Source organism: Lithobates pipiens, unplaced genomic scaffold (assembly GCF_037356315.1).
Source record: "Lithobates pipiens isolate NorthernLeopardFrog02 unplaced genomic scaffold, aLitPip1_a1.2 Scaffold_47, whole genome shotgun sequence".
NCBI classification, from domain to species: domain Eukaryota; kingdom Metazoa; phylum Chordata; class Amphibia; order Anura; family Ranidae; genus Lithobates; species Lithobates pipiens.
In genome coordinates this window covers 4,124,297-4,149,140 of record NW_027507871.1, presented here as the reverse complement: position 1 = coordinate 4,149,140, position 24,844 = coordinate 4,124,297, and the positions used below count along the sequence as shown (strand labels likewise).

The 24,844-nt window shown below is 49.7% G+C and overlaps 1 protein-coding gene across 1 annotated transcript in view; it reads left to right on the top strand.

Annotated features, from left to right (window-relative positions):
- The first annotated feature begins 6,255 nt into the window (after positions 1-6,255).
- Positions 6,256-24,844, top strand: part of CHD4 (chromodomain helicase DNA binding protein 4) — a 55,454-nt gene continuing 36,865 nt past the window's right edge. Inside the window, 2 exon segments of the mRNA XM_077467113.1 lie at positions 6,256-6,408; positions 16,405-16,564. Of these exon segments, the coding sequence (XP_077323239.1) occupies positions 16,489-16,564 (76 nt within the window). The 5' untranslated portion in view covers positions 6,256-6,408; positions 16,405-16,488.

Here is a 24,844-nt window from a genome sequence, read left to right as displayed (position 1 = left end):
CCTCAGGTGATGGTGGAGGTATGAGGAGCGATGGTGATTCCTCAGGTGATGGTGGAGGTATGAGGAGCGATGGTGATTCCTCAGGTGATGGTGGAGGTATGAGGAGCGATGGTGATCCCTCAGGTGATGGTGGAGGTAAGAGGAGCGATGGTGATCCCTCAGGTGATGGTGGAGGTATGAGGAGTGATCCCTCAGGTGATGGTGGAGGTATGAGGAGAGATAGTGATCCCTCAGGTGATGGTGGAGATATGAGGAGCGATGGTGATCCCTCAGGTGATGGTGAAGATATGAGGAGCGATAGTGATCCCTCAGGTGATGGTGGAGGTATGAGGAGTGATGGTGATCCCTCAGGTGATGGTGTGGGTATGAGGAGTGATGGTGATCCCTCAGGTGATGGTGTGGGTATGAGGAGTGATGGTGATCCCTCAGGTGATGGTGGAGATATGAGGAGTGATAGCAATCCCTCAGGTGATGGTGGAGGTATGAGGAGTGATGGTGATCGCTCAGGTGATGGTGGAGGTATGAGGAGTGATGGTGATCCCTCAGGTGATGGTGGAGATATGAGGAGCGATAGTGATCCCTCAGGTGATGGTGTGGGTATGAGGAGTGATAGTGATCCCTCAGGTGATGGTGGAGGTATGAGGAGTAATCCCTCAGGCGATGGTGGAGGTATGAGGAGTGATGGTGATCCCTCAGGTGATGGTGGAGGTATGAGGAGTGATGGTGATCCCTCAGGTGATGGTGGAGATATGAGGAGTGATGGTGATCCCTCAGGTGATGGTGGAGGTATGAGAAGTGATCCCTCAGGTGATGGTGGAGGTATGAGGAGTGATGGTGATCCCTCAGGTGATGGTGGAGATATGAGGAGTGATGGTGATCCCTCAGGTGATGGTGTGGGTATGAGGAGTGATGGTGATCCCTCAGGTGATGGTGGAGGTATGAGGAGTGATAGCAATCCCTCAGGTGATGGTGGAGGTATGAGGAGTGATGGTGATCCCTCAGGTGATGGTGGAGGTATGAGGAGCGATGGTGATCCCTCAGGTGATGGTGGAGATATGAGGAGTGATGGTGATCCCTCAGGTGATGGTGGAGGTATGAGGAGTGATCCCTCAGGTGATGCTGGAGGTATGAGGAGTGATGGTGATCCCTCAGGTGATGGTGGAGATATGAGGAGTGATGGTGATCCCTCAGGTGATGGTGTGGGTATGAGGAGTGATGGTGATCCCTCAGGTGATGGTGTGGGTATGAGGAGTGATGGTGATCCCTCAGGTGATGGTGGAGGTATGAGGAGTGATAGCAATCCCTCAGGTGATGGTGGAGGTATGAGGAGTGATGGTGATCGCTCAGGTGATGGTGGAGGTATGAGGAGTGATGGTGATCCCTCAGGTGATGGTGGAGATATGAGGAGCGATAGTGATCCCTCAGGTGATGGTGTGGGTATGAGGAGTGATAGTGATCCCTCAGGTAATGGTGGAGGTATGAGGAGTGATCCCTCAGGCGATGGTGGAGGTATGAGGAGTGATGATGATCCCTCAGGTGATGGTGAAGATATAAGGAGCGATAGTGATCCCTCAGGTGATGGTGGAGGTATGAGGAGTGATGGTGATCCCTCAGGTGATGGTGGAGGTATGAGGAGTGATGGTGATCCCTCAGGTGATGGTGGAGATATGAGGAGTGATGGTGATCCCTCAGGTAATGGTGTGGGTATGAGGAGTGATGGTGATCCCTCAGGTGATGGTGGAGGTATGAGGAGCGATAGTGATCCCTCAGGTGATGGTGGAGGTATGAGGAGCGATAGTGATCCCTCAGGTGATGGTGGGGGTATGAGGAGCGATGGTGATCCCTCAGGTGATGGTGGAGATATGAGGAGTGATGGTGATCCCTCAGGTGATGGTGGAGGTATGAGGAGCGATGGTGATCCCTCAGGTGATGGTGGAGGTATGAGGAGTGATAGTGATCCCTCAGGTGATGGTGGAGATATGAGGAGCGATGGTGATCCCTCAGGTGATGGTGGAGGTATGAGGAGTGATGGTGATCCCTCAGGTGATGGTGGAGGTATGAGGAGCGATGGTGATTCCTCAGGTGATGGTGGAGGTATGAGGAGCGATGGTGATTCCTCAGGTGATGGTGGAGGTATGAGGAGCGATGGTGATCCCTCAGGTGATGGTGGAGGTAAGAGGAGCGATGGTGATCCCTCAGGTGATGGTGGAGGTATGAGGAGTGATAGTGATCCCTCAGGTGATGGTGGAGATATGAGGAGCGATGGTGATCCCTCAGGTGATGGTGAAGATATGAGGAGCGATAGTGATCCCTCAGGTGATGGTGGAGGTATGAGGAGTGATGGTGATCCCTCAGGTGATGGTGTGGGTATGAGGAGTGATGGTGATCCCTCAGGTGATGGTGTGGGTATGAGGAGTGATGGTGATCCCTCAGGTGATGGTGGAGGTATGAGGAGTGATGGTGATCGCTCAGGTGATGGTGGAGGTATGAGGAGTGATGGTGATCCCTCAGGTGATGGTGGAGATATGAGGAGCGATAGTGATCCCTCAGGTGATGGTGTGGGTATGAGGAGTGATAGTGATCCCTCAGGTGATGGTGGAGGTATGAGGAGTAATCCCTCAGGCGATGGTGGAGGTATGAGGAGTGATGGTGATCCCTCAGGTGATGGTGGAGGTATGAGGAGTGATGGTGATCCCTCAGGTGATGGTGGAGATATGAGGAGTGATGGTGATCCCTCAGGTGATGGTGGAGGTATGAGAAGTGATCCCTCAGGTGATGGTGGAGGTATGAGGAGTGATGGTGATCCCTCAGGTGATGGTGGAGATATGAGGAGCGATAGTGATCCCTCAGGTGATGGTGTGGGTATGAGGAGTGATAGTGATCCCTCAGGTGATGGTGGAGGTATGAGGAGTAATCCCTCAGGCGATGGTGGAGGTATGAGGAGTGATGGTGATCCCTCAGGTGATGGTGGAGGTATGAGGAGTGATGGTGATCCCTCAGGTGATGGTGGAGATATGAGGAGTGATGGTGATCCCTCAGGTGATGGTGGAGGTATGAGAAGTGATCCCTCAGGTGATGGTGGAGGTATGAGGAGTGATGGTGATCCCTCAGGTGATGGTGGAGATATGAGGAGTGATGGTGATCCCTCAGGTGATGGTGTGGGTATGAGGAGTGATGGTGATCCCTCAGGTGATGGTGTGGGTATGAGGAGTGATGGTGATCCCTCAGGTGATGGTGTGGGTATGAGGAGTGATGGTGATCCCTCAGGTGATGGTGTGGGTATGAGGAGTGATGGTGATCCCTCAGGTGATGGTGGAGGTATGAGGAGTGATAGCAATCCGTCAGGTGATGGTGGAGGTATGAGGAGTGATGGTGATCGCTCAGGTGATGGTGGAGGTATGAGGAGTGATGGTGATCCCTCAGGTGATGGTGGAGATATGAGGAGCGATAGTGATCCCTCAGGTGATGGTGTGGGTATGAGGAGTGATAGTGATCCCTCAGGTAATGGTGGAGGTATGAGGAGTGATCCCTCAGGCGATGGTGGAGGTATGAGGAGTGATGATGATCCCTCAGGTGATGGTGAAGATATAAGGAGCGATAGTGATCCCTCAGGTGATGGTGGAGGTATGAGGAGTGATGGTGATCCCTCAGGTAATGGTGTGGGTATGAGGAGTGATGGTGATCCCTCAGGTGATGGTGGAGGTATGAGGAGCGATAGTGATCCCTCAGGTGATGGTGGAGGTATGAGGAGCGATGGTGATTCCTCAGGTGATGGTGGAGGTATGAGGAGTAATGGTGATCCCTCAGGTGATGGTGGAGGTATGAGGAGTGATGGTGATCCCTCAGGTGATGGTGGAGGTATGAGGAGCGATAGTGATCCCTCAGGTAATGGTGGAGGTATGAGGAGTGATAGTGATCCCTCAGGTGATGGTGGAGGTATGAGGAGTGATAGTGATCCCTCAGGTGATGGTGGGGGTATGAGGAGCGATGGTGATCCCTCAGGTGATGGTGGAGGTATGAGGAGCGATGGTGATTCCTCAGGTGATGGTGGAGGTATGAGGAGTGATCCCTCAGGTGATGGTGGAGGTATGAGGAGTGATAGTGATCCCTCAGGTGATGGTGGAGATATGAGGAGCGATGGTGATCCCTCAGGTGATGGTGAAGATATGAGGAGCGATAGTGATCCCTCAGGTGATGGTGGAGGTATGAGGAGTGATGGTGATCCCTCAGGTGATGGTGGAGGTATGAGGAGCGATGGTGATTCCTCAGGTGATGGTGGAGATATGAGGAGTGATGGTGATCCCTCAGGTGATGGTGGAGGTATGAGGAGTGATGGTGATCCCTCAGGTGATGGTGGAGGTATGAGGAGTGATGGTGATCCCTCAGGTGATGGTGGAGGTATGAGGAGTGATGGTGATCCCTCAGGTGATGGTGGAGGTATGAGGAGCGATGGTGATTCCTCAGGTGATGGTGGAGGTATGAGGAGTGATGGTGATCCCTCAGGTGATGGTGGAGGTATGAGGAGTGATGGTGATCCCTCAGGTGATGGTGGAGGTATGAGGAGTGATGGTGATCCCTCAGGTGATGGTGGAGGTATGAGGAGTGATGGTGATCCCTCAGGTGATGGTGGAGGAATGAGGAGCGATGGTGATTCCTCAGGTGATGGTGGAGGTATGAGGAGCGATGGTGATCCCTCAGGTGATGGTGGAGGTATGAGGAGCGATGGTGATCCCTCAGGTGATGGTGGAGGTATGAGAAGTGATCCCTCAGGTGATGGTGGAGGTATGAGGAGCGATGGTGATCCCTCAGGTGATGGTGGAGGTATGATGAGCGATGGTGATTCCTCAGGTGATGGTGGAGGTATGAGGAGCGATGGTGATTCCTCAGGTGATGGTGGAGGTATGAGGAGCGATGGTGATCCCTCAGGTGATGGTGGAGGTATGAGGAGTGATGGTGATCCCTCAGGTGATGGTGGAGGTATGAGGCGCGATGGTGATCCCTCAGGTGATGGTGGAGGTATGAGGAGCGATGGTGATCCCTCAGGTGATGGTGGAGGTATGAGGCGCGATGGTGATCCCTCAGGTGATGGTGGAGGTATGAGGAGCGATGGTGATTCCTCAGGTGATGGTGGAGGTATGAGGAGCGATGGTGATCCCTCAGGTGATGGTGGAGGTATGAGGAGCGATGGTGATCCCTCAGGTGATGGTGGAGGTATGATGAGCGATGGTGATTCCTCAGGTGATGGTGGAGGTATGAGGAGCGATGGTGATTCCTCAGGTGATGGTGGAGGTATGAGGAGCGATGGTGATCCCTCAGGTGATGGTGGAGGTATGAGGAGTGATGGTGATCCCTCAGGTGATGGTGGAGGTATGAGGCGCGATGGTGATCCCTCAGGTGATGGTGGAGGTATGAGGAGCGATGGTGATCCCTCAGGTGATGGTGGAGGTATGAGGCGCGATGGTGATCCCTCAGGTGATGGTGGAGGTATGAGGAGCGATGGTGATCCCTCAGGTAATGGTGGAGGTATGAGGAGTGATGGTGATCCCTCAGGTTCTCAGTAAAGGATGAACATACACCACACTGTGGTGATGAGTGATGGTGACCCCTCAAGTATTAGTAGAGGTATGAGGAGAGAAGGATGGACATGGCACTGTGATGAGGAGTGAAGGATGGACATAGCACTGTAATGAGGAGTGAAGGATGGACATGGCACTGTGGTGAGGAGTGAAGGATGGACATGGCACTGTGGTGAGGAGTGAAGGATGGACATGGCACTGTAATGAGGAGTGAAGGATGATGAGGACCACTCATGTCCTGGACTGAGGTTGCCATGGAGGGACACCTGGCACTGTGTGAGGTGCTGTGACAGGCATATTATGGGATGTGGGGGGGGGGCATATTATGGGATGTCAGGCTCCCTAGAAGTTATTATGGGATGCCTGGTGATTATTATGGGATGTCAGTCTCCCTCAGGTTATTATGGGATGCCAGGCTGTGGTGACTATTATGGGATGTCAGAGCTCCCTCAGATTATTATGGGATGTGAGTGGCTATTATGGGATGTCGGAGCTCCCTTCATGTTACTATGGGCTGCCGTGTGTGAGAGGGAAAGAGGAGACTATTATGGGATGTCAGACTCCCCGGGCTTATTATGGGATGTCTGAGGGGGAGGAGGGAGGAGGGGGGAGGGTTGTTGTTATTATGGGATGGCAGGCTCCCCCTCGGCCTATTATGGGATGTCCGGCCGCCCATCTCTAGGGCAACTCGCTGGTTGCCATGGTGACGGGGGCGGAAGGAGGGAAGGGGCGGGGCGTGGACCATCACTGCCGGTGTACAGGAGGGAAGGAGCGGGAGTGCAGACCGAGGAGCGCGCCACCGGAGCCTGGAGACTACCACACCGGGCCCGAGGTGAGGGCAGGGGGGACACCGAGACACGGGGAGGGAGAGGCCCGCCGGGGGTGGGAGGACAATGAGGGGGATAGACGCCGGGCCTGCACAGGACACACCGGGGACACCCGGGCCTCACCGACCGCTTCTCCGGATATAGGATTCCTGTCATACCATGGAACGTTGTACTGTATGATACAATGTATCACAATGAGGGGAAGTTTGGCAGCAGAGCTTACCATCCATCAGGAGGACAACAATAGCCAGACACAAAGTTGGCATCAGAAGGAGATCAGAGGGGGAGGGTATGGAGAGCACGGGGAGTGGGGGGAGGGGGGGGTAATATATATTCCTTGGTATGGATGGTGTTGACACTACAACCTCCCCCCCCCCCCCTTACGGTACGGCTGGTGGCGGTGGTGACCCCCCCTTACGGTACGGCTGGTGGCGGTGGTGACCCCCCCCCCCTTACGGTAAGGATGGTGGCGGTGGTGACCCCCCCCCCCTTTACGGTAAGGATGGTGGCGGTGGTGACCCCCCCCCCCCTTTACGGTAAGGATGGTGGCGGTGGTGACCCCCCCCCTTTACGGTAAGGATGGTGGCGGTGGTGACCCCCCCCCCTTTACGGTAAGGATGGTGGCGGTGGTGACCCCCCCCCCTTTACGGTAAGGATGGTGGCGGTGGTGACCCCCCCCCCCTTACGGTAAGGATGGTGGCGGTGGTAACCCCCCCCCCCCCCCCCCCTTACGGTAAGGATGGTGGCGGTGGTAACCCCCCCCCCCTTACGGTAAGGATGGTGGCGGTGGTAACCCCCCCCCCTTACGGTAAGGATGGTGGCGGTGGTAACCCCCCCCCACTTACGGTAAGGATGGTGGCGGTGGTAACCCCCCCCCCTTACGGTAAGGATGGTGGCGGTGGTGACACCCCCCCCCCCTTACGGTAAGGATGGTGGCGGTGGTGACACACCCCCCCCCTTACGGTAAGGATGGTGGCGGTGGTGACACCCCCCCCCTTACGGTAAGGATGGTGGCGGTGGTGACACCCCCCCCCCCCCTTACGGTAAGGATGGTGGCGGTGGTGACACCCCCCCCCCCCCCCTTACGGTAAGGATGGTGGCGGTGGTGACACCCCCCCCCCCCCCCTTACGGTAAGGATGGTGGCGGTGGTGACACCCCCCCCCCCCCCTTACGGTAAGGATGGTGGCGGTGGTGACACCCCCCCCCCCCCCCTTACGGTAAGGATGGTGGCGGTGGTGACACCCCCCCCCCCCCCTTACGGTAAGGATGGTGGCGGTGGTGACACCCACCCCCCCCCCTTACGGTAAGGATGGTGGCGGTGGTGACACACCCCCCCCCCCCCTTACGCTAACGATGGTGGTGGTGACCCCCCACCTCTTACGGTAACGATGGTGGCGGTGGTGACCCCCCTTACGGTACGGATGGTGGTGGTGACACCCACTCCCCCCCCCCCCTTACGGTACAGGTGGCGGTGGTGACACCCTCCCCCCCTCCCCCTCTTACGGTAACGATGGTGGCGGTGGTGACACCCCCCCCTCTTACGGTAACGATGGTGGCGGTGGTGACACCCCCCCCCCCCATGGTACGGATGGTGGCGGTGGTGACACCCCCCCGGTGTGGTGATGGTGGTGGCCCCCCTCCGGTACGGATGGTGGCGGTGTGCAACCCCCCCCCCCCCCGGTACAGAGTGGTGTGATGGCGGCGGCCCCCCTCCGGTACGGATGGTGTGATGGCGGTGGCCCCTTTCCGGTATGGATGGTGGTGATCCTGGCACATAGGAGATCTCTCCAGTTATTTGCCCTTCACTCCTTATGGGGTTAAATTTGGGCAACTGCCAAAACTTTTTTTGGGGGGAGGGAATCCCCTCCATACAAGCCCTGTGGATGGATATGCTGCTGTTAGTAATCAGGAGGTGGCCCCATTCCGGGAACTGGAAGCCTGGTGTAGATGGTCCTGTAGAGAGCCTTTTATTGGGATGTTATTGTTTTGGGAGTTTTTTTCTTAAACCAATGGGGAGGCCGTGGTCCTTATCAATGCGATCAGAAGATGGAGAGGAAGGTTGTGCTCCTTGGATGATGTGATTGGATGATGGTTCGGAAGGTCATCTCCTTCTAGATGTCTGGGAGGACCCTGATCCTCATAGATGTATAGGAAGGCCGTGCAGACATGATTGGATGATGGTTCGGAAGGCCATCTTCTAGATGTCTGGGAGGACCCTGATCCTCATAGATGTATAGGAAGACCTTGCTCCTTGTAGACATGATTGGATGAGGATTACGAAGGCCATCTTCTAGATGTCTGGGAGGACCTTGTTCCTCATAGATGTATTGGAAGGCCGTGATTCTTGTAGATGTGATTGGATGATGGATAGGAAGGCAATGCTTCTTCTATATGGATAGGAGGACCATATTCCTCCATAGATGTATAGGAAGACCTTGTAGACATGATTGGATGATGGTTAGGAAGGCCATCTCCTAGATATCTGGGAGGACCCTGTTCCATGTAGATGTATAGGAAGGCCGTACTCCTTGTAGATGGATAGGAAGGCAATGTTCCTTCTGTATAAATAGGACCATGTTCCTCATAGATGTATAGGAAGACCTTGCTCCTTGTAGACATGATTGGATGAAGGTTGGGAAGACCATCTCCTAGATGTCTGGGAGGACTCTGTTTCTCCATAGCTGTATAGGAAGACCTGGTTCCTTCTATATGGGTTACTCTCCATATAGAAGAAGGAACCGGGCCTTCCTAGCAGGGCCATGTTCCTTCTTATAGATAGACGGTTTGTTCTAGATGGCTAGGAAGACTATGCTCCTTGTAGACCAGTAGGCTGTCTGCGCTCCTTTTACACTAATAGGAAGACCATGCTCCTTGTAGACCAGTAAGAAGGCAATGCTCCTAGATGTACAGGGTAGCTGCATTCCTTTAGACCAATGGGAAGGCTTTGTTTCTTGAATGGTATACAGGCCGTGCTCCTAGATGCACAGGAAGGCTGTACTTAGAATAGTTAAGTCATGCGGGTTCTAGAGGTACAGGAAGGCTATACTACTTTTAGATGGGTAGAATGACACGGGTTCTGGATGTACAGGCAGGCCATGCTCCTTGTAGACCTATTGGAAAACTATCCTTGCATGTACATCGATGGAGAAAGGCTATGCTCTTGGATGAATAAGGACCATGCTCCTTTATAGATGTACAGGAAGGCTGTATTAATTTTAGACCAAGAGGAAAGGTATTCTCCTAGATGGGTATAAGAAGGCTGCAGTCTTTAGATGAATAGGAATGCCATTCTGCTTTTAGATGGATAAGGTGGCCGTGTGCCTTTTAGGTAGGCAGGCTCTGCTTCTATATGTACGAGAAGGCTGTGCTCCTATGAGATGGATAGGAATAAGGAAGACTATGCTTCTTTATATATAGGAAGGCCGTGCTCCTATGAGATGGATAGGGATAAGGAAGACTATGCTTCTTTATATATAGGAAGGCCGTGCTCCTATGAGATGGATAGGAATAAGGAAGACTATGCTTCTTTATATATAGGAAGGCCGTGCTCCTATGAGATGGATAGGGATAAGGAAGACTATGCTTCTTTATATATAGGAAGGCCATGCTCCTCCTAGACGGATGGGAATACCATGCTCGGGACACTGGGCCCACCCATTGTATGGCCTGGTCATGGCTCTCACCAACAACTCCCAGCCGGCCTATCACATCAGACCTGAGCTGCGACGGCCTGACAAAGGACTCCGGAAGCTGCAGTTCATGGACTGGCCCCTAGGGGCGGTGCTTATATCCTCAGCAGTGGCATGGATGTGAACTTTAGCCTTAGTCTACGAGCATCCTATTGACATTGATGTACGTTGTTCATAGTTTGCAGCTTTGTATAAAGTTGTGTTTGTTTTTTTTTGTTTTTTTTTATGACGTTGCTTGCAGCTATTTTTGGGAGTGATTAAGTCAGCTGACTTTGGTGTTTGTAGAAGGTGTCAGGGAAAGCGAGGTGGCCCCACACTGATCATTCACACCATGCAGCTAAAATGATCGATTTTTAAATATGAATCTCAAACCGCAGATCCTCTAATACAGTGGTCATCAACCCCGTCCTCGGGGCCCAGTAACAGGCCAGGTTTTATGTATTACCTTTGGGGGGAGATGCAGACTAGAATACTCCAATCACTGAGCAGCAAATGATCTCACCTGTGATGTATGTTCAGTTATCCTGCAAACCTGGCCTGTTAGTGAGCCCTGAGGACAGGGGGTGATGACCACTGATCTAATAGATCAACAGTGTGAGCTGTTGATAGATTTCAGGGAGAGGAAGTCGATTGGCTGTGGCTGAATGTTTGATCAATCATGATTTATTTTTATTTTTTTCCTGAGTATCTGCATGCTTCCCCCAATATTGATCGTAGTACTACTGATCCTTCTTTTTTTTAAATTGTTTCTGATCATCTTTGCAATCAACACTGCTGAATCAATATTTGCAAGGGAGAAGGGGAAGATTTACTAAAACTGGAGAGTGCAGCAGCTGTGCATGGGAGCCAGAGGACCTGGCAGATCACGGTAAATGCCTGTTGGTAGTGGGCGTTTACCATGTTATCGCTCCATCAAATGACAGAGCAATCGCTTGTAAACAAACCCGCCGCCATGTCCGGTTCCTCTCTCTCCTCTCTGTACCGATCGGTACAGTGAGAGGGGAGAGATTGGTTGCAGCAGCGCTGTGGGGCAGATCTATAGTGCCCGCAGCGCTGCTCTGTGCCCATTGCAGCCTCATCCATCCATCTATCCATGCTCAGTAATACTTATCCATCATCCATCCATGCTCAGCCATCCCTCTGTCATATTCATCTATCCATCCACACTCGGCAATACTCATCATCAATACTTCATAGTTTCACAGTTAGTAAGGTTGAATAAAGACACCAGTCCATCCAGTTCAACCTGTGTGAGTGTCTACCCCTATCCCTGTACATTGCACACTCACATCGGTCCCTACCCTCAAGGAGCCCACAATCTAAGGTCCCCATTCATATACTAAGGACAATTTTGGACAGAAGCCAATTAACCTACCTGCATGTCTTTTGGAGTGTGGGAGGAAACCGGAGTACCCGGAGGAAACCCACACAGGCACCGGGAGAACATGCAAACTCCAGGCAGGTAGTGTTGTGGTTGGGATTTGAACCAGCGACCCTTTTTACTGCTAGGTGAGAGTGCTAACCACTACACCACTGTGCCGCCCCTTATCAATACTTATCAATCCATGCTCAGCCATACCCATCCATACTTGGCAATACTCATCCATCCACCCCCAGCCATACGCAGCCATCTCCATTCATGCTCATCCATGCCACTACAGTACCTCACAAAAGTGCAATAGGTAATCAAATTTTAGATTAGTAAAAGTGTGCCCCTAGAACACCTGAAGGTGCTCCCTGCATGTTGGGCCTCTGTATGTGGCTAGGCTGTAGAAAAGTCTCACACATGTGGTATCCCTGTACTCAGGAGGAGTTTGAGGATCCATTTTGGGGTGTAAATTTTGCTATATTAAAAATATTATATAAAGGGACAACTTTGTGTAAACAATGTGTTTTCACTTTCTTTCCACATTTTCCAAAAATTTGTAGAAAAAAGACATGTTCAAATGATTCATTATGCCTCATAGATTATACATTGGGGTGTTTTTCTTTCCAAAATGGGGTAATTTTTGGGGCATTTCCTTTCTCCTGGCGCTCCCAGGCCCTTCAAAAAGTGTAAGAGGTAGTCGGGACATTTTATGTGTAATTTATTTCCCTAGAACACCTGAAGGTGCTCCCTGCATGTTGGGCCTCTGTATGTGGCCAGGCTGTATAAAAGTCTCCCACATGTGGTATCGCCGTACTCGGGAGTAGCAGAATGTGCTTTGGGGTGTAATTTGTGGTATGCATATGCTGTGTGTGTGAGAAATAACCAGATAATATGATAATTTTGTGGAAAAGAGAAAAATCTTTATTTTGCAAAGAATTGTGGGAAAAATGACAACTTCAAAAAACTCATTGCCTCTTACTAAATACATTGGAATGCCTACTTTCCAAAAAGGGGGTCATTTGGGGGGGTATTTGTACTTTTTCTGGCATGTTGGGGTCTCAAGAAATGAGATCGGCCGTCAGTACTTCAGGTGTGATCAATTTCCAGATATTGGCACCATAGCTTATGGACTCTACAACTTTCACACAGACCAAACATACACAGATTTGGATTATTATTACCAAAGATATGTAGCAGTATAAAATTTTGCCCAAAATTATGAAGAAAAATTACTAATTTGCAAAATTTTATAACAAACGAAGAAAAGTTTTTATTTATTTTTTTTTTTCCCCAGAATATTCAGTCTTTTATAGCACAAAATAAAAAATCCAGAAGTGATTAAAGCGGAGCTCCACCCTAAAGTGGACCTTCCGCTCATTGGAATCCTCCCTCCCCTCCGGCGCCACAATTGGCACCTTTCAGGGGGGAGGGGGGTGCAGGTACCTGTACAGTACGGGTATCTGCACCCACTTCCGGCGTAGATTCTGCAGAATCCACGCCCCTTTCCGCAGAATCTACGCCCCTTTCCGAAAGTCCCCCCGCTGCCTGCTGGGAAACACACGGATCCCAGAGACATCGGGGACCGTCCTTATTGCACAGCGCGACTCGCGCATGCGCAGTAGGGAACCGGGAAATGAAGCCGAAAGGCCCCACTTCCTGATTCCCATACCCAAGATGGCGGCGGCAGCACCCGAGAGACGATCGAGAGATCGGCTTCGGGTGCCGACATCGCGGGCGCGCTAAGCGGGTAAGTGTCATTATTTTAAAAGTCAGCAGCTGCAGTATTTGTAGCTGCTGGCTTTAAAAAAAAAAAAAAAAAACGTCGAACTCCCGGCGGACTCCCGCTTTAAATGCCACTAAAAGAAAGCTCTATTTGTGTGACAGACAAAAATGTCATATGGGTACAGTGTTGCATGACTGAGGAATTGTCATTCAAAGTGAGACAGCATTGAAAATTGGTCTGGTTAGGAAGGAGGGGTTAAGTGCCCAGTGGTCAAGCTGCTGGCAGGCTTCAGCAGGTTTTCACAAAGGTTCTGAAGTCTGCCAGCAGCTTGTTTTAAAGTGGCAATCAGCCCTCCAATTGGGATTTGCGTTCTACATTTACAAACTGGAACTGAATGAGACTTTAAAAGCTTCAACAAAGCTTGCTGGTCACACCGCTCTTCTACAAGCTGATTTAGGCCTGTGGTTGTTTTCCCCTGTCACTTGTTAAAACGGACCTGATCGGAAGGTCCATTCCTCCCTATTGACAGGCGTGTGTAAACGGACTTGTGTCTGTTTTACACCCACTTACCTCTGAGTCCAATCAGGTCTGCTCCAAAAAAAAAAAAAAAAACACGAAGGACTTTTCTTGTTTAGGGTGAACGGATGGGAGGGAGCCGGGTGTAAACGGACAGCGGTGCCTGGTTTTTCTTGGTCGCCCATAGAGCGGAGTGCGCTCTGCCTGTGTGTGTTCTGCAGATACTGAGCAGACATGGATCTGCCTGCTTTGCTCCGATCCGCTCAGATCCCCATCTGAAGGGACCTTGCAGTGTTCACCTTTTTCAGAAATAAATGAAGGTGAACTAGCGGCGTACACCCTCGCCCCCCTCCTCCTCTCCCGGTCCCCGCTGTACTTCCAGGAATGCTGAGCTGTCAGTGTCCACACGGACGGTCTGGGGATTTGAAATCCCCGCTCTTTTTCTCTCTTCTGTAAGGAAAGACCCAAGCGACTCTGACAGCTCTCAATCTATTATTTGTATAATGGCATCTCTCTTAAAGCAGCACAGAGTGTTTCCAGAAATGGAGGAACACCAGGAAAATGCCAGCTTTTGGAATGGAGTCTGAGCCAGTTTTCTCTCTGCCCACAGAGCTGGTGTAGTGTCATATTTTGCTCCCCATCGTAGAATGCTCCTGAAGTGACGTTGCGGCCAGAAATTTAGCACTGCGCATGCGCTCCAAACACTTGCGCCATGCGTTCCAAATGATTTGCGACAATGCAGACCAGTGAAACCGTCAGAGAAGTGAGGGGAGGTAATCCCCCTCCCTGAGCCACGGTTACCCGCTCTCTCTCTCCGCCGCTCTGCTCTGTCTAAAGTTAATGTCACGATTACCTCCCCTCACTCCCGTGACATTATCTGACAGTTTCACCGAACTACATTGTCGGAAACCCTCTGGAACGCATGGTGCAAGCATTCGGAACGCGTGGTGCATGCGCAGTGCAAAATTTCTGGCCACAACGTCCCTTCCGGAGCATTCTACGATGGGGAGCAAAATATGACCCTACACTGGACCAATGACAGGCGGGATAAGAAATGCAGTGTGTGTGTGTGTGTGTGTGTGTGTGTGTGTGTGTGTGTTTTTTTTTTTTTTTTTTTTAACTACAGGTTAGCCTATAAGAAGACCCCTTTCACACTGGGGCCGCTCGTGTCTGTGGTGATTTACTGCTGTTCAAGCAGCGCTTTTTGTCGAACAGGTTGCTTTTAACCCGCGCTAGCAGCAGAGGGGAAGTTACAAACACCAGTGTTGCAGCACTTTTTAGGCGCTTCAGAAGCGCTGACCATTCATTGCAACGGGTGGGGGCGTTTTGCCCCAAAGATGCTGCTTGCAGGATTCTTTCTAACATCTCACAAGCGCATTGCCCCAGTTTGAAAGCACTCCGGCTTTCACATTAGGGTAGCATGGGGGAGGCGGTTTTTTAGGTATATTATAGGCGCTCTTTTTAGCACTAGAATGCCTGAAAACTGCCTCAATGTGAAAGGGGTCTTGGGTTACCTAATGGGAGGGGTGGAGGCCTGTGGTGGGGAGGGCATGTCTGTAACGTGGAGGCCTGGGGGGGGGGGGGGGGGAAGCCTGAACGGGGATACTTGTAGGCACTGTGAAGTCATCCTAAGCTTGCACAGTTTAGGAGTTATTCACACTGCATACAGCTGGGAACATTACAGGTGCGTGCAATCTGAAGGGACAGCATACCAGTTCCGTCCCTTCAGAGCTCTGTGCGGTGAGAGTGATGTCATCACCAATCAGATGGCCAAGCTCACGATCCCAGAAGGAAGACCATGTGAAGATGAAAGCCCCGTCAGCGGTGACCATGCTGCTGGAGGGCTTTGCTCTAAGGTAAGTATTTTGTATGCAATGCACCCCATACATAATGCTGTTGTCTTGCAGACTTGTGTTTTTTTTTTTTTTTTGTCCAGTTTCCTACGGCTTCAAAGCTTTATCTATAGTCGGTGAAAGCGCATGCAGCCATCTTCGAATGAAGAGCTCCTGAACCTCGGATCGCAGCGATCACCTGATCTTCATTAATGTGATCACAGCTGTTGTGCGTTAGGCCTCCTGATGTATGGGTTGGGTATCCAGGATTCATGGGTTTTCTATGTAATCTTGTCTCACACGGGCTTCAGCTGGTATAAGAGCCGTGTGACCAGAGGACTATGACAAAGAAGCATTTGCAGAGATTTCAGCAAGATTTGTTGGAAGCTTTTAAAGTACCGTTCAGCTCCAGTTTGTAAATGTTGAACACATATCCTAATAGGAGTGCTGATTGCCACTTTCAGCAAGCTGCTAGTAGGCTTCAGAACTTCTTGAGGCTTGTTGAAAGCCTGTCCAATGGGGCAGCTGTTAGCGCCCCACAAAAACATGCAATGCACACACTGTTCCGGTGGGATGCAATGTGGATCGCTCAATTGTGAACAAGCCCCGTAGACCTTTCCAGCAGTGACCCTGATCTGTAGGCTCTTAGTGAGAATGCACACTTAGACCAGGGAGAGGCAACCTCCAGCTGTTGCAGAACTACAAGTCCCATCATGCCTCTGGGAGTAATTGTAACTGCCAGCCTTGCAATGCCTCGTGGGAAATGTAGTTCCACACCAGCCGGTTGCCTCCCCCTCTGACTTAGATGAAAGTTGCTGTTGTCTTTACCTGCGTTTCTAAACTCCCATGGTATCGTTTGTTTGAATTGCAGCCTCCTCTCCTGTGACAGACAGTGACCTCTCCAGCATTCCCTGAATCGCAGCCTCTGCTTTGACATTGTGCCGTTTGTTCAGAAATGGCTTCCGGACTGGACCCTTCCTCCCCGGGCAGTGATGGTGAAATTGAAGTCATGTTGAACAGTGGCCTTCAAGGTAGGTTCTCTTTTATTGGAAGTGTGCGAATAATCCTTCAAATGTCAGTGTTCTTCTGCGTCGTCTCAGGTCTAATGTTATAAGAGTTTATGGTTTTTCTTTTTTCCTCGTAAAACAAATCTTTCACTATTATTGCCGGGTGCCTATCGAGTCTGCTTAGTCTCTGCTTAGTTTGTTTTTAGTTTTGGCTTCAAAGCCCAACTTTGCTGTGGGTCCCTCCTGCACTGCAAGGGTTAAATATACATGAACTCCAGCGATAGAATAAGGGGCCCATTCACATGGGACACGGACAATGCGGCTCCTGTGCAGGGCTTTTTTTTTTTTTTTTTTGTCGGTACGGGATGCACGTGCCTTAGTCATTTCTGTTGGGACACACAGCTGCATGAGCACCGCCGCTGTGCCCTAATATAAATGGGGAGGGTGCAGGTCACTTATGGTGGTCCACAGTGACAGTTTCCTAGCTGGACAGCTCAGGTGGGTTTGGACCTGTATCCGAACATGCCTCAGCTCATCCAAGCTTGCCATCAAAGTGTCGAGCTATAAGGGCTTGCTTACACTGAGGGGGGGTTGTAAAAATGCAGTTTAACCCAGCCGGTCCACCCCAGCCCCAAGTCTAAACAAGTTCTTTATAGATGCAGGAGGGGGGCTTACATACGAGTAACATAAAATGTATCCCTCCAGCAGGCAGTGCTGCACATCGAACGCAACCCATTCAGCTGAATGGGGGTGCTCTGCAACACCCGCAAATAAGTGAAACAAAAGGGTGCAAAGGTCTAGGTCTGTCAACAGCACTATAATAAAATTCTAAGAGTACATACCTGCTTCGGGCTATACCCTCTTCTTCAGTCAGCCGGTTCATGGTTTGAACTAGGAGTATTGTTGTGTTGAAGACCTCTGGTTCTTGAGTTTATATACAACACTATTAAATCCATTGCTTTGTGAGTATGCACTCCTTCCCTTTTTTTATTTTTATGCTTTATTAAAGTGCTATTGATGATGCACTAGGCCAGGGGTGTCAAACTCTATTTCGTCACAGGCTGTATCAGCCGTATGGTTGCCCTCCAAAAGGGCTGGTTGTGCCTGGAGTGAGCTACGTGCAGGGTCCAGGGGTGCATAGGGTACAGAGTGCCTCATTCAGGCTTTAAGGATGCGCAATTTGCAACCCCTCCTCACAAAGCTTCCTCACATCTTTCACTTTTAACTGGCCTGGCTCTAGTACCTCCCTGTGTAGGTGGCTCTACTACCCGTATATTTGCAGGGAGATGGTTTTCCCACTCAGATTATAGCGATCTGTCCCTGCTGTGCCCCACCGTAAGTGTGTGCAGGAATCTGTTAGATCCGGAAGCAATTGAGGGCAAAGCTGTCCCTTGTAAACACAGAAGCCTTTAGTGTTTACAAGTGACAGTGGAGGCTGAGAGCCAGAGTTTACTTACACTTTAATATGGAAGCCAGCTAAATACTATGATGGCCTCCCCTGGTCCAGAAGGTCGGGCAGGCAGCAGTGATCGGCCAGGAGCTCAGGCAGGTCGGCCTTCATTGGAACCTTCCAGATCTTTGCTTTGGACAGGCAAAGGATAGTAAATGATGGCATGCACAGCTTTTCCTATTGGCTTATCCTGCCCATCTTAAAGGGCATCTCCATGTTGATACATATCATCATGTTGAGGAAAAGAGGCATTTATTACAGGGGGGGGGGGGGCGGGGGGCTGCTGCTGCCCTGGGCACAGCAGAGCAAGGGAGCAGATAGTGGACACGGTGCAGTAAATCCATTCTATGGTGCGCATTACTAGCGGGGGGAGGGGGAGGGGGTGCAGTTCTGCATCTTTGTCTTGGTACCGATTTACATTTCTGTGACTGACAGGGACTGCAAAGCAGTTTGGTTTCCAAATAAAAGTAAAATAGGTGCAGGCCTTTGGGGTCCCATCATCCGGTCTGCCTGGGACCTTCTGCCGGACCATAACCCGGGCACCCCGGTTCCCCCGCCGTACTGATCACTTCATGCATCGGTGTGCTGGTGTCTTGTCATATAACGTCCTCCATCCGATAGTGTCCGCTGCATGCTGCGCATGCGCAGTACACAGCAACACAGATTCCAAAAATTGCTGAGGATGAACGGCGCCTGCGCCGTGAGTCCAGGTTCTATCCCCACCATCCCAAGTGGACATAGAGTAGGAATAAAAAAGAGCCCAGCGCAGCGAGGCCGAGCCCGAAGCGTGGCGAGCGAAGCGAGGGGACCTCTAATATTCACAACCCTATGTCCGCTTGGATGGTGGGGCTACCACCTCCACTCACGGCGCAGGCGCCGTTCAGCTTCGGAGATTTTCCAAAGCTTCGTCTGCTCCGTACTGCGCATGCGCAGTACGGGGCGGACACTGATGGCCGGACACTATACGGCACAACACCGGCTCTGATATAAATGAGGAAGAATGACGTTCTGGAGAACAATGTAACAATTTGTGTGATGGGTGTCGGATCCTTTGTACTGTTATCTGCTCTCTATGCAATGTCTGCCCATAAACACATTTAGCTTTGTCACATGACACTTGCTGATGATTGGCCCCGGCCGGCATTGATGTATTTGGTGGTTTTGGCTCCTGCCACAATGCAGCATACTTCTAAGGTCAAGCAACCCGATCCTGCAGATATACAGCTCCTTTCTCTGCTGGTAAAGGGACTCCTCTCTCTCTCTCCCCGGCCCCTTCCTCTCTAGGCTTTTTACATTGTAACAAATGACCTATTTGATTAGAACGTATTTCATTGGTCACCCCGATACTTTTAGGGCTCATTTTGTAAGTGACTGCTGCTCCTCTGAACAGCAATCCAAGCTTGGATCACTTTTCAAAAAGTGTTTGATAGGCGGTGAGGGGGTGATATGTTGCCTCCTAACTGTCCGCTTCCCCCATTGCTGTACTGCCATTCTGTGTCTGCACTACACACGGGTGCAAAGTGGCCCCAAGAATTGTGTTGGTTACATTCGGCAACACCGCCCCAAGCAGCTTGCTGTGTGTGGGGGGGGGGGTTTTGGTTTTATGTTTTTTGATGTGCTGTGTATAGCCATGAGCAGCTGTGGATGGGGCGGGGTTGTAATACTGTGGCTCAACAGTCTGGGTTTTACTACACCACCATAACCCCGCCCCCTCCGTGCGCACCTTTGAACAAAGCCTTACACTTTATCGCTTATAATAGAAATAAGCATGACCGGTCCCCCCCCTTTTTTTTTATTTTTTTTTTTTTTTTTTTTTGAGATGTGGGGTCAAAAAAACCCTGAATCTCATGTCCCTTTCACACTTGTGCGGCTCGGGTCTGCAAAGTTGCATGACAAGCCGTACCCCGTGACTTCCAGTGAGTATCATTCATATCTGTGCGTCTCTTGAAGTCGCAGCGACTTCAAAGTCGTCCCGGCTCTACTTTGGGCTGACTTTGATGTGACTTGAGACTCCATAGACCTCCAGATTACACAGGGATTGCTTCAAGTCACACAAGTGTGAAAGCAGCCTTCCACTTATAAGCAAAAACAGGTTATTTTACACTGAGCCATTTTATTTATTTTAAGGCCTATAGGCGGAAGTGACATCAGGCGTCGCTCCGGTCCTCGAAGGGCATAGAATTAAGTGGGGGGGGGGGGGGGGGGTCTTGCCCTCTACTTCCTGCCCATCATTATCGGGTTGTTTTTTTTCCCCTTTACCGACTGGGGTTGCAACAGCTGGAGGTCCACTAATTTCATATCCCCCGCTGTGGGGTTTCTATAAACGGTGGTCACTAATCTTCATTTAATGTCTGTTCTAGATCTCTTAAAGAAATTCCTTATTGAAATGCACTGGGGGGGGAGGTTACTAAAACTGGAGAGTGTAAAATCTGGTGTAGCTCTGCATGGGAGCCAATCGGCTTCCAGGGTTGTGGTGTGTGGGTTTTTTTTTTTTTTTTTTTGTCAAAGCTTGAACAAGCTGAAGTTTAAAAGCTGATTGGCTACCATGCTGAGCTGCACCAGATCTGCACTCCAGGTTTAGTGAATACCCCCGTCATTCCCCCGTAATTGTAAATGATCATCTTGTAAAACAACCCATTCAGTTTAAAATAGAAACTAAAGGCAAAACATTTTTGTATAGATATAAAGGGGAGGGAATATTTAAAAAAAAAAAAAAAAAAAAAACACAGCACTATTTATCACATTCCCTCTGTTTTAGGGTTGCACTGATACTAGTATCGGTGCCGATATCGAGTATTGGCACAAGTATTGCTACTCGTGCAAATGCATCGATACCTGAAACTGATACTTTAAGGCTTGATTCTTTCAGCGGGTCTCCCCTGTGTTTAAAGAAGTCCCAGTAATTGGAGCTGTCAAAAAAAAAAAAAAAATGTACCCGGCAATGTTATTAACATGCTCAGTCCTGAAATGCTAAAATAAAAAAACATTGTTTCTTTTTGTATCTTTCTGTTTCTTCATCTGCAGATCAGCCTTAATTAACTCCCCATTTTCCATAAAATTTTTATTTTACTACCTTTTTTTTTTTTTTGTTCACGGTTCTTTTATAAAAAATGAACGGTGCTCCTGCCCTTTGCACAGCCCGGTGCTGTTGGGGAGAACAGAGCCGGTTACTGACAGCCACCAGCTCTCTGCAGGCTGAAGACCGGGGGAATTCAAAGTGTTTGGTGGTTTTGTTTAAGGATTTCTTCTTTTTACTTTCCTATACTATAGGGGTGCAACAGATCAGCACCGATCCGAACTGGTCACCCCCGCTCTGATCGGCACCCGCCGCGATCCGCGGAGCACTCTGCCGTCTCGGCTTTAGGAAAGGCCGCGGCTTCGGCCTAGTTCCGGAGCGGCGGCCATCTTGGTACACCCGTCTGCGTTTACAATGTGATCGCTCCGTCAAATGACAGAGCGATCACCTGTAAACAAACCAGCATCATGACGCCTGTTCCTCTCCCCTCTCTGTACTGATCTGTACAGTGGAGGGGAGAGATCAGATGGCAGCCACAAGCATCTCAGCGATACTCTGCAATACTTACCCAGCCATACCCATCCATGCTCAGCCAATATTACAGTGGGGACTATATGGTGGTGGCATTTTCACAGGTTTTTGCTAATTCAATTATTTGCTGATCCGAAAAATGATCCGATCTGAGGAACGATCCAATCCCTGAGTTTTTTTTTTTTTTTTTTTTTTTGATCCATTGCACCCCTACTATACTACATGCAGCATGAAAGTGGGGTTTCCAATACTTGTACACAAGTACCCACCCATACGGAGTACCAATAACAGGTTGTAATTGCTATGACAATGCTGGGTTCACACCAGCACAGTGAGGGACTGCATGCGATTCGGACAGGAATCGCACACTGTCCTTTGCAGTGTGATTTTGAGCTCAGCCATTTTGGTTCAGATTGCACTGCAAACTTTATCGGAGCATTTTTACGAGTGCAAGTCCTCCGTATTGGCACCAATCTCTGTGGGGCCCTGGGTGAAAGGGAATGCTAAACCCCATTGGGAACAAAGTAGATTAAGTTTGATCTGGTGCTGGAGATCTGGTTAGTAAAGAAATGGGTGAGAGCCAACATGGGGCTTATTTTTAAAGTGAATCTGCACTCTTTAACCCCCACATACCATCTTCTTTCTTCTTTTTTTTTTTTTTTTTTTTTTTTTTCTCTCTAGGAAGAAATGGAAGCACTGGCATTATTATTGCAGATCTCATTGGGTAGTTTGACCTTCTGTATTGGTGTCCATTTCTCTCCTACAGAAAGTGACCTGAAATTCAACCAGTAACAGTTGTCAGCAGAACACAGAGGTGTGGGAAACTTCTTAGGAGTCCTCTGTACTGGTGACAGCTGTTTACGGATGCGCTGGGCATGGTGGAACTGAGCCATGCCCAGCTGGTCCGAACCCATGTTATGCTCTAAAATAAGTGTTCCCGGGCACACCTATATAAAGCAGACCACAGGGATCCCTTCTGCGATCTCTGGGGAGCCCTGGCCTTTGGGTGGGGGTGTTGGCAGTCCTTCAGGGGGTGCCCTGGGGGGGGGGGCACGCTTCTGCCTCGGCCTAAAGGACCCGGAACCCAGAGGGTGTGTGGTTTAAAACTGCAGGTGTAAGTGCGCTCTAAATGGAATTCATCTCACTTCCTACTGCAGCCCTAGGACAGCAAGTGAAGAAAAATCTCTTTAATTGATTTATGGCCAATAAAATATAACTTTACCATGTCCTAACTTAAACTCTCAAACCAGTCTATCTGGCGCCATCACTCTGCCTCACCGGGCTTCCTTGGTGGACTCCGATAGGACATTGACCTGTCCTGTATTTTAAATGTTTACCTAGGACACCTCCCTGGGGGTCGCACGGCTCACAAGCCTGTGTTCTCGTTTTCCCTATGTGCGCCCTCTCCCTGCGGGTCCCCGTTTGTCTTCCCTCTCCCCCCATGTGACGACCCATGTTGGGCATTAGGTCCTCATCCCTGGTCTCCCCTGGAGGCTGTAGAATTACTCATAGTGATTTCGGTTTCGGGGTTCCTGTCTCCCTCTCTCCCTCTCCCTTGCCGTCCCCTGTCCCCCCCCCCCACCTTTCTTACACCCCCCCCTCCCCACTCCCCCACCTACTGATTCCTTTCTTTGTTTCAAGTGGTATTAATCAGCTCTGTTATTCTCGCAGTTCTTTTTGCTTTTACACCTGTACCTTACTGTTTGTGTATTTCCGGAAATGTACTACCAGTTTGTACTCCTTATTTGCACTGATTTTGTGATAATAAAATACATGTTCAACCTTTAAACTGTCAAACCATCCAATGGCTGGTGTCATAACGGATCACATGTGCCGACATTATGGCAGCTGAAGATCAGAGGAGAAGATGGCGGCTTCCTTGGAGGAAAAAGAGAGGAGGGTTTAGTTCCGCTAAAAAAAAAAAAAAAAAAAAAAAAAACCCTGTATAACCCAAACATTACCAGGCATGTGCAGTGGAAGGGGGTTGGGTGTATAGAATGCTGGGGAGAGGTAAAAAAATAAAAATAAATTGTGATTGGGTGATATGAATTTCGCTATTGCTGTTTGGGGGGTGGGGGGACAACTTGCCAGCTTCCATTGGGGGGCCGGCTCTAGAGGAGGGGCTGGACATAGACAGTTGATTAACGCACTGAGGTTTTACAAACTTATCTTTTTTTTTTAGGGTAAATTATTGGGGTGGAATTATTGGAGCTGACATTTCTTCTTTTTTTTTTTTTTTTTTTTTTTTCAGCACCCATTCAGTTTAAAACAGAAATGAAAGACAAAAAAATTATGAATAGATTAAAAAAAAATACTTATTTTTGTTTTTATTTTTTTTATAAGTGATCACATGACCCCTCTTCCCAGTTGCATAGGAGCTGGGGGAGCAGAAACAGAAGTGCACTGATCTTCCCAGTGAATGACTGTGCACGGGCTGTGTGTCAAATCAAAAGTCTGATCATTGGAGGAGAACACACAGCGTTCCCAGCACAACTAGAGAACTGATCATGGTGTGCTCATGCCTGGCATGGTCAGTTTGGCCAGTTTTATTTGGGTGCAGTGTCGCATGACTGCGCAACTGTCAAACAGTGCTGTATCACAGAAAAAAGCCTGGTCATGAAGGGTGTGGGTCATATAGGAGAGTACTTTAATTGTCTATAGGTTGGTCTATTGTAACAATCTATGTGTTCGTATATTTGTAGATATGTATTAGAGATATTGTAAGTGTGCATGTCTCGTGTCTTTTTTTTTTTTTTTTTTTTTTTTTTTTTTTTTTTTTATTCTTGTCCATTAATAAAGTATATACATGTTTTAACTGCACTTTGGTGTTGGTGGTCTTCCAAAGTCCCATTCAAGGGTTTTTTTTTTTTTTTTTAAGGGGGGCACCTCTTCCAGTGATTAAAAATCTCACACAGGGAATGCAGGAGTAACGGATTCAGACACCGACCCCCAACTTTGGAAAGTTTGGCGAGTCATTTGTACATTTCCAAAGGGAATACCCTCAGCCGAGTTTGTACTTTTTATGATATAAATTTCCCCTCGAGGTCACGAATTATAAATTCAGTGGTTTCAGCAGGGACCGGCTGAATTTCCGTCCCGTGTGGCCTTCTGTTGACCAGGCTTGTGGGAAAATGTTGTGTGGTGCAGCCACTGATCGGTGTATTCTGACAGCAGATGGCTGTCCTGTCCCAGCTGGAGGATTCCTGGTTCTTGCCAGCATGATATGGAGTAGTGCCTCTTTGTATTGATATACTTGTATACGTGTGTGCTTGTTTGCTTTTAAAGTGAAATTGCCCACCCCTCCCCC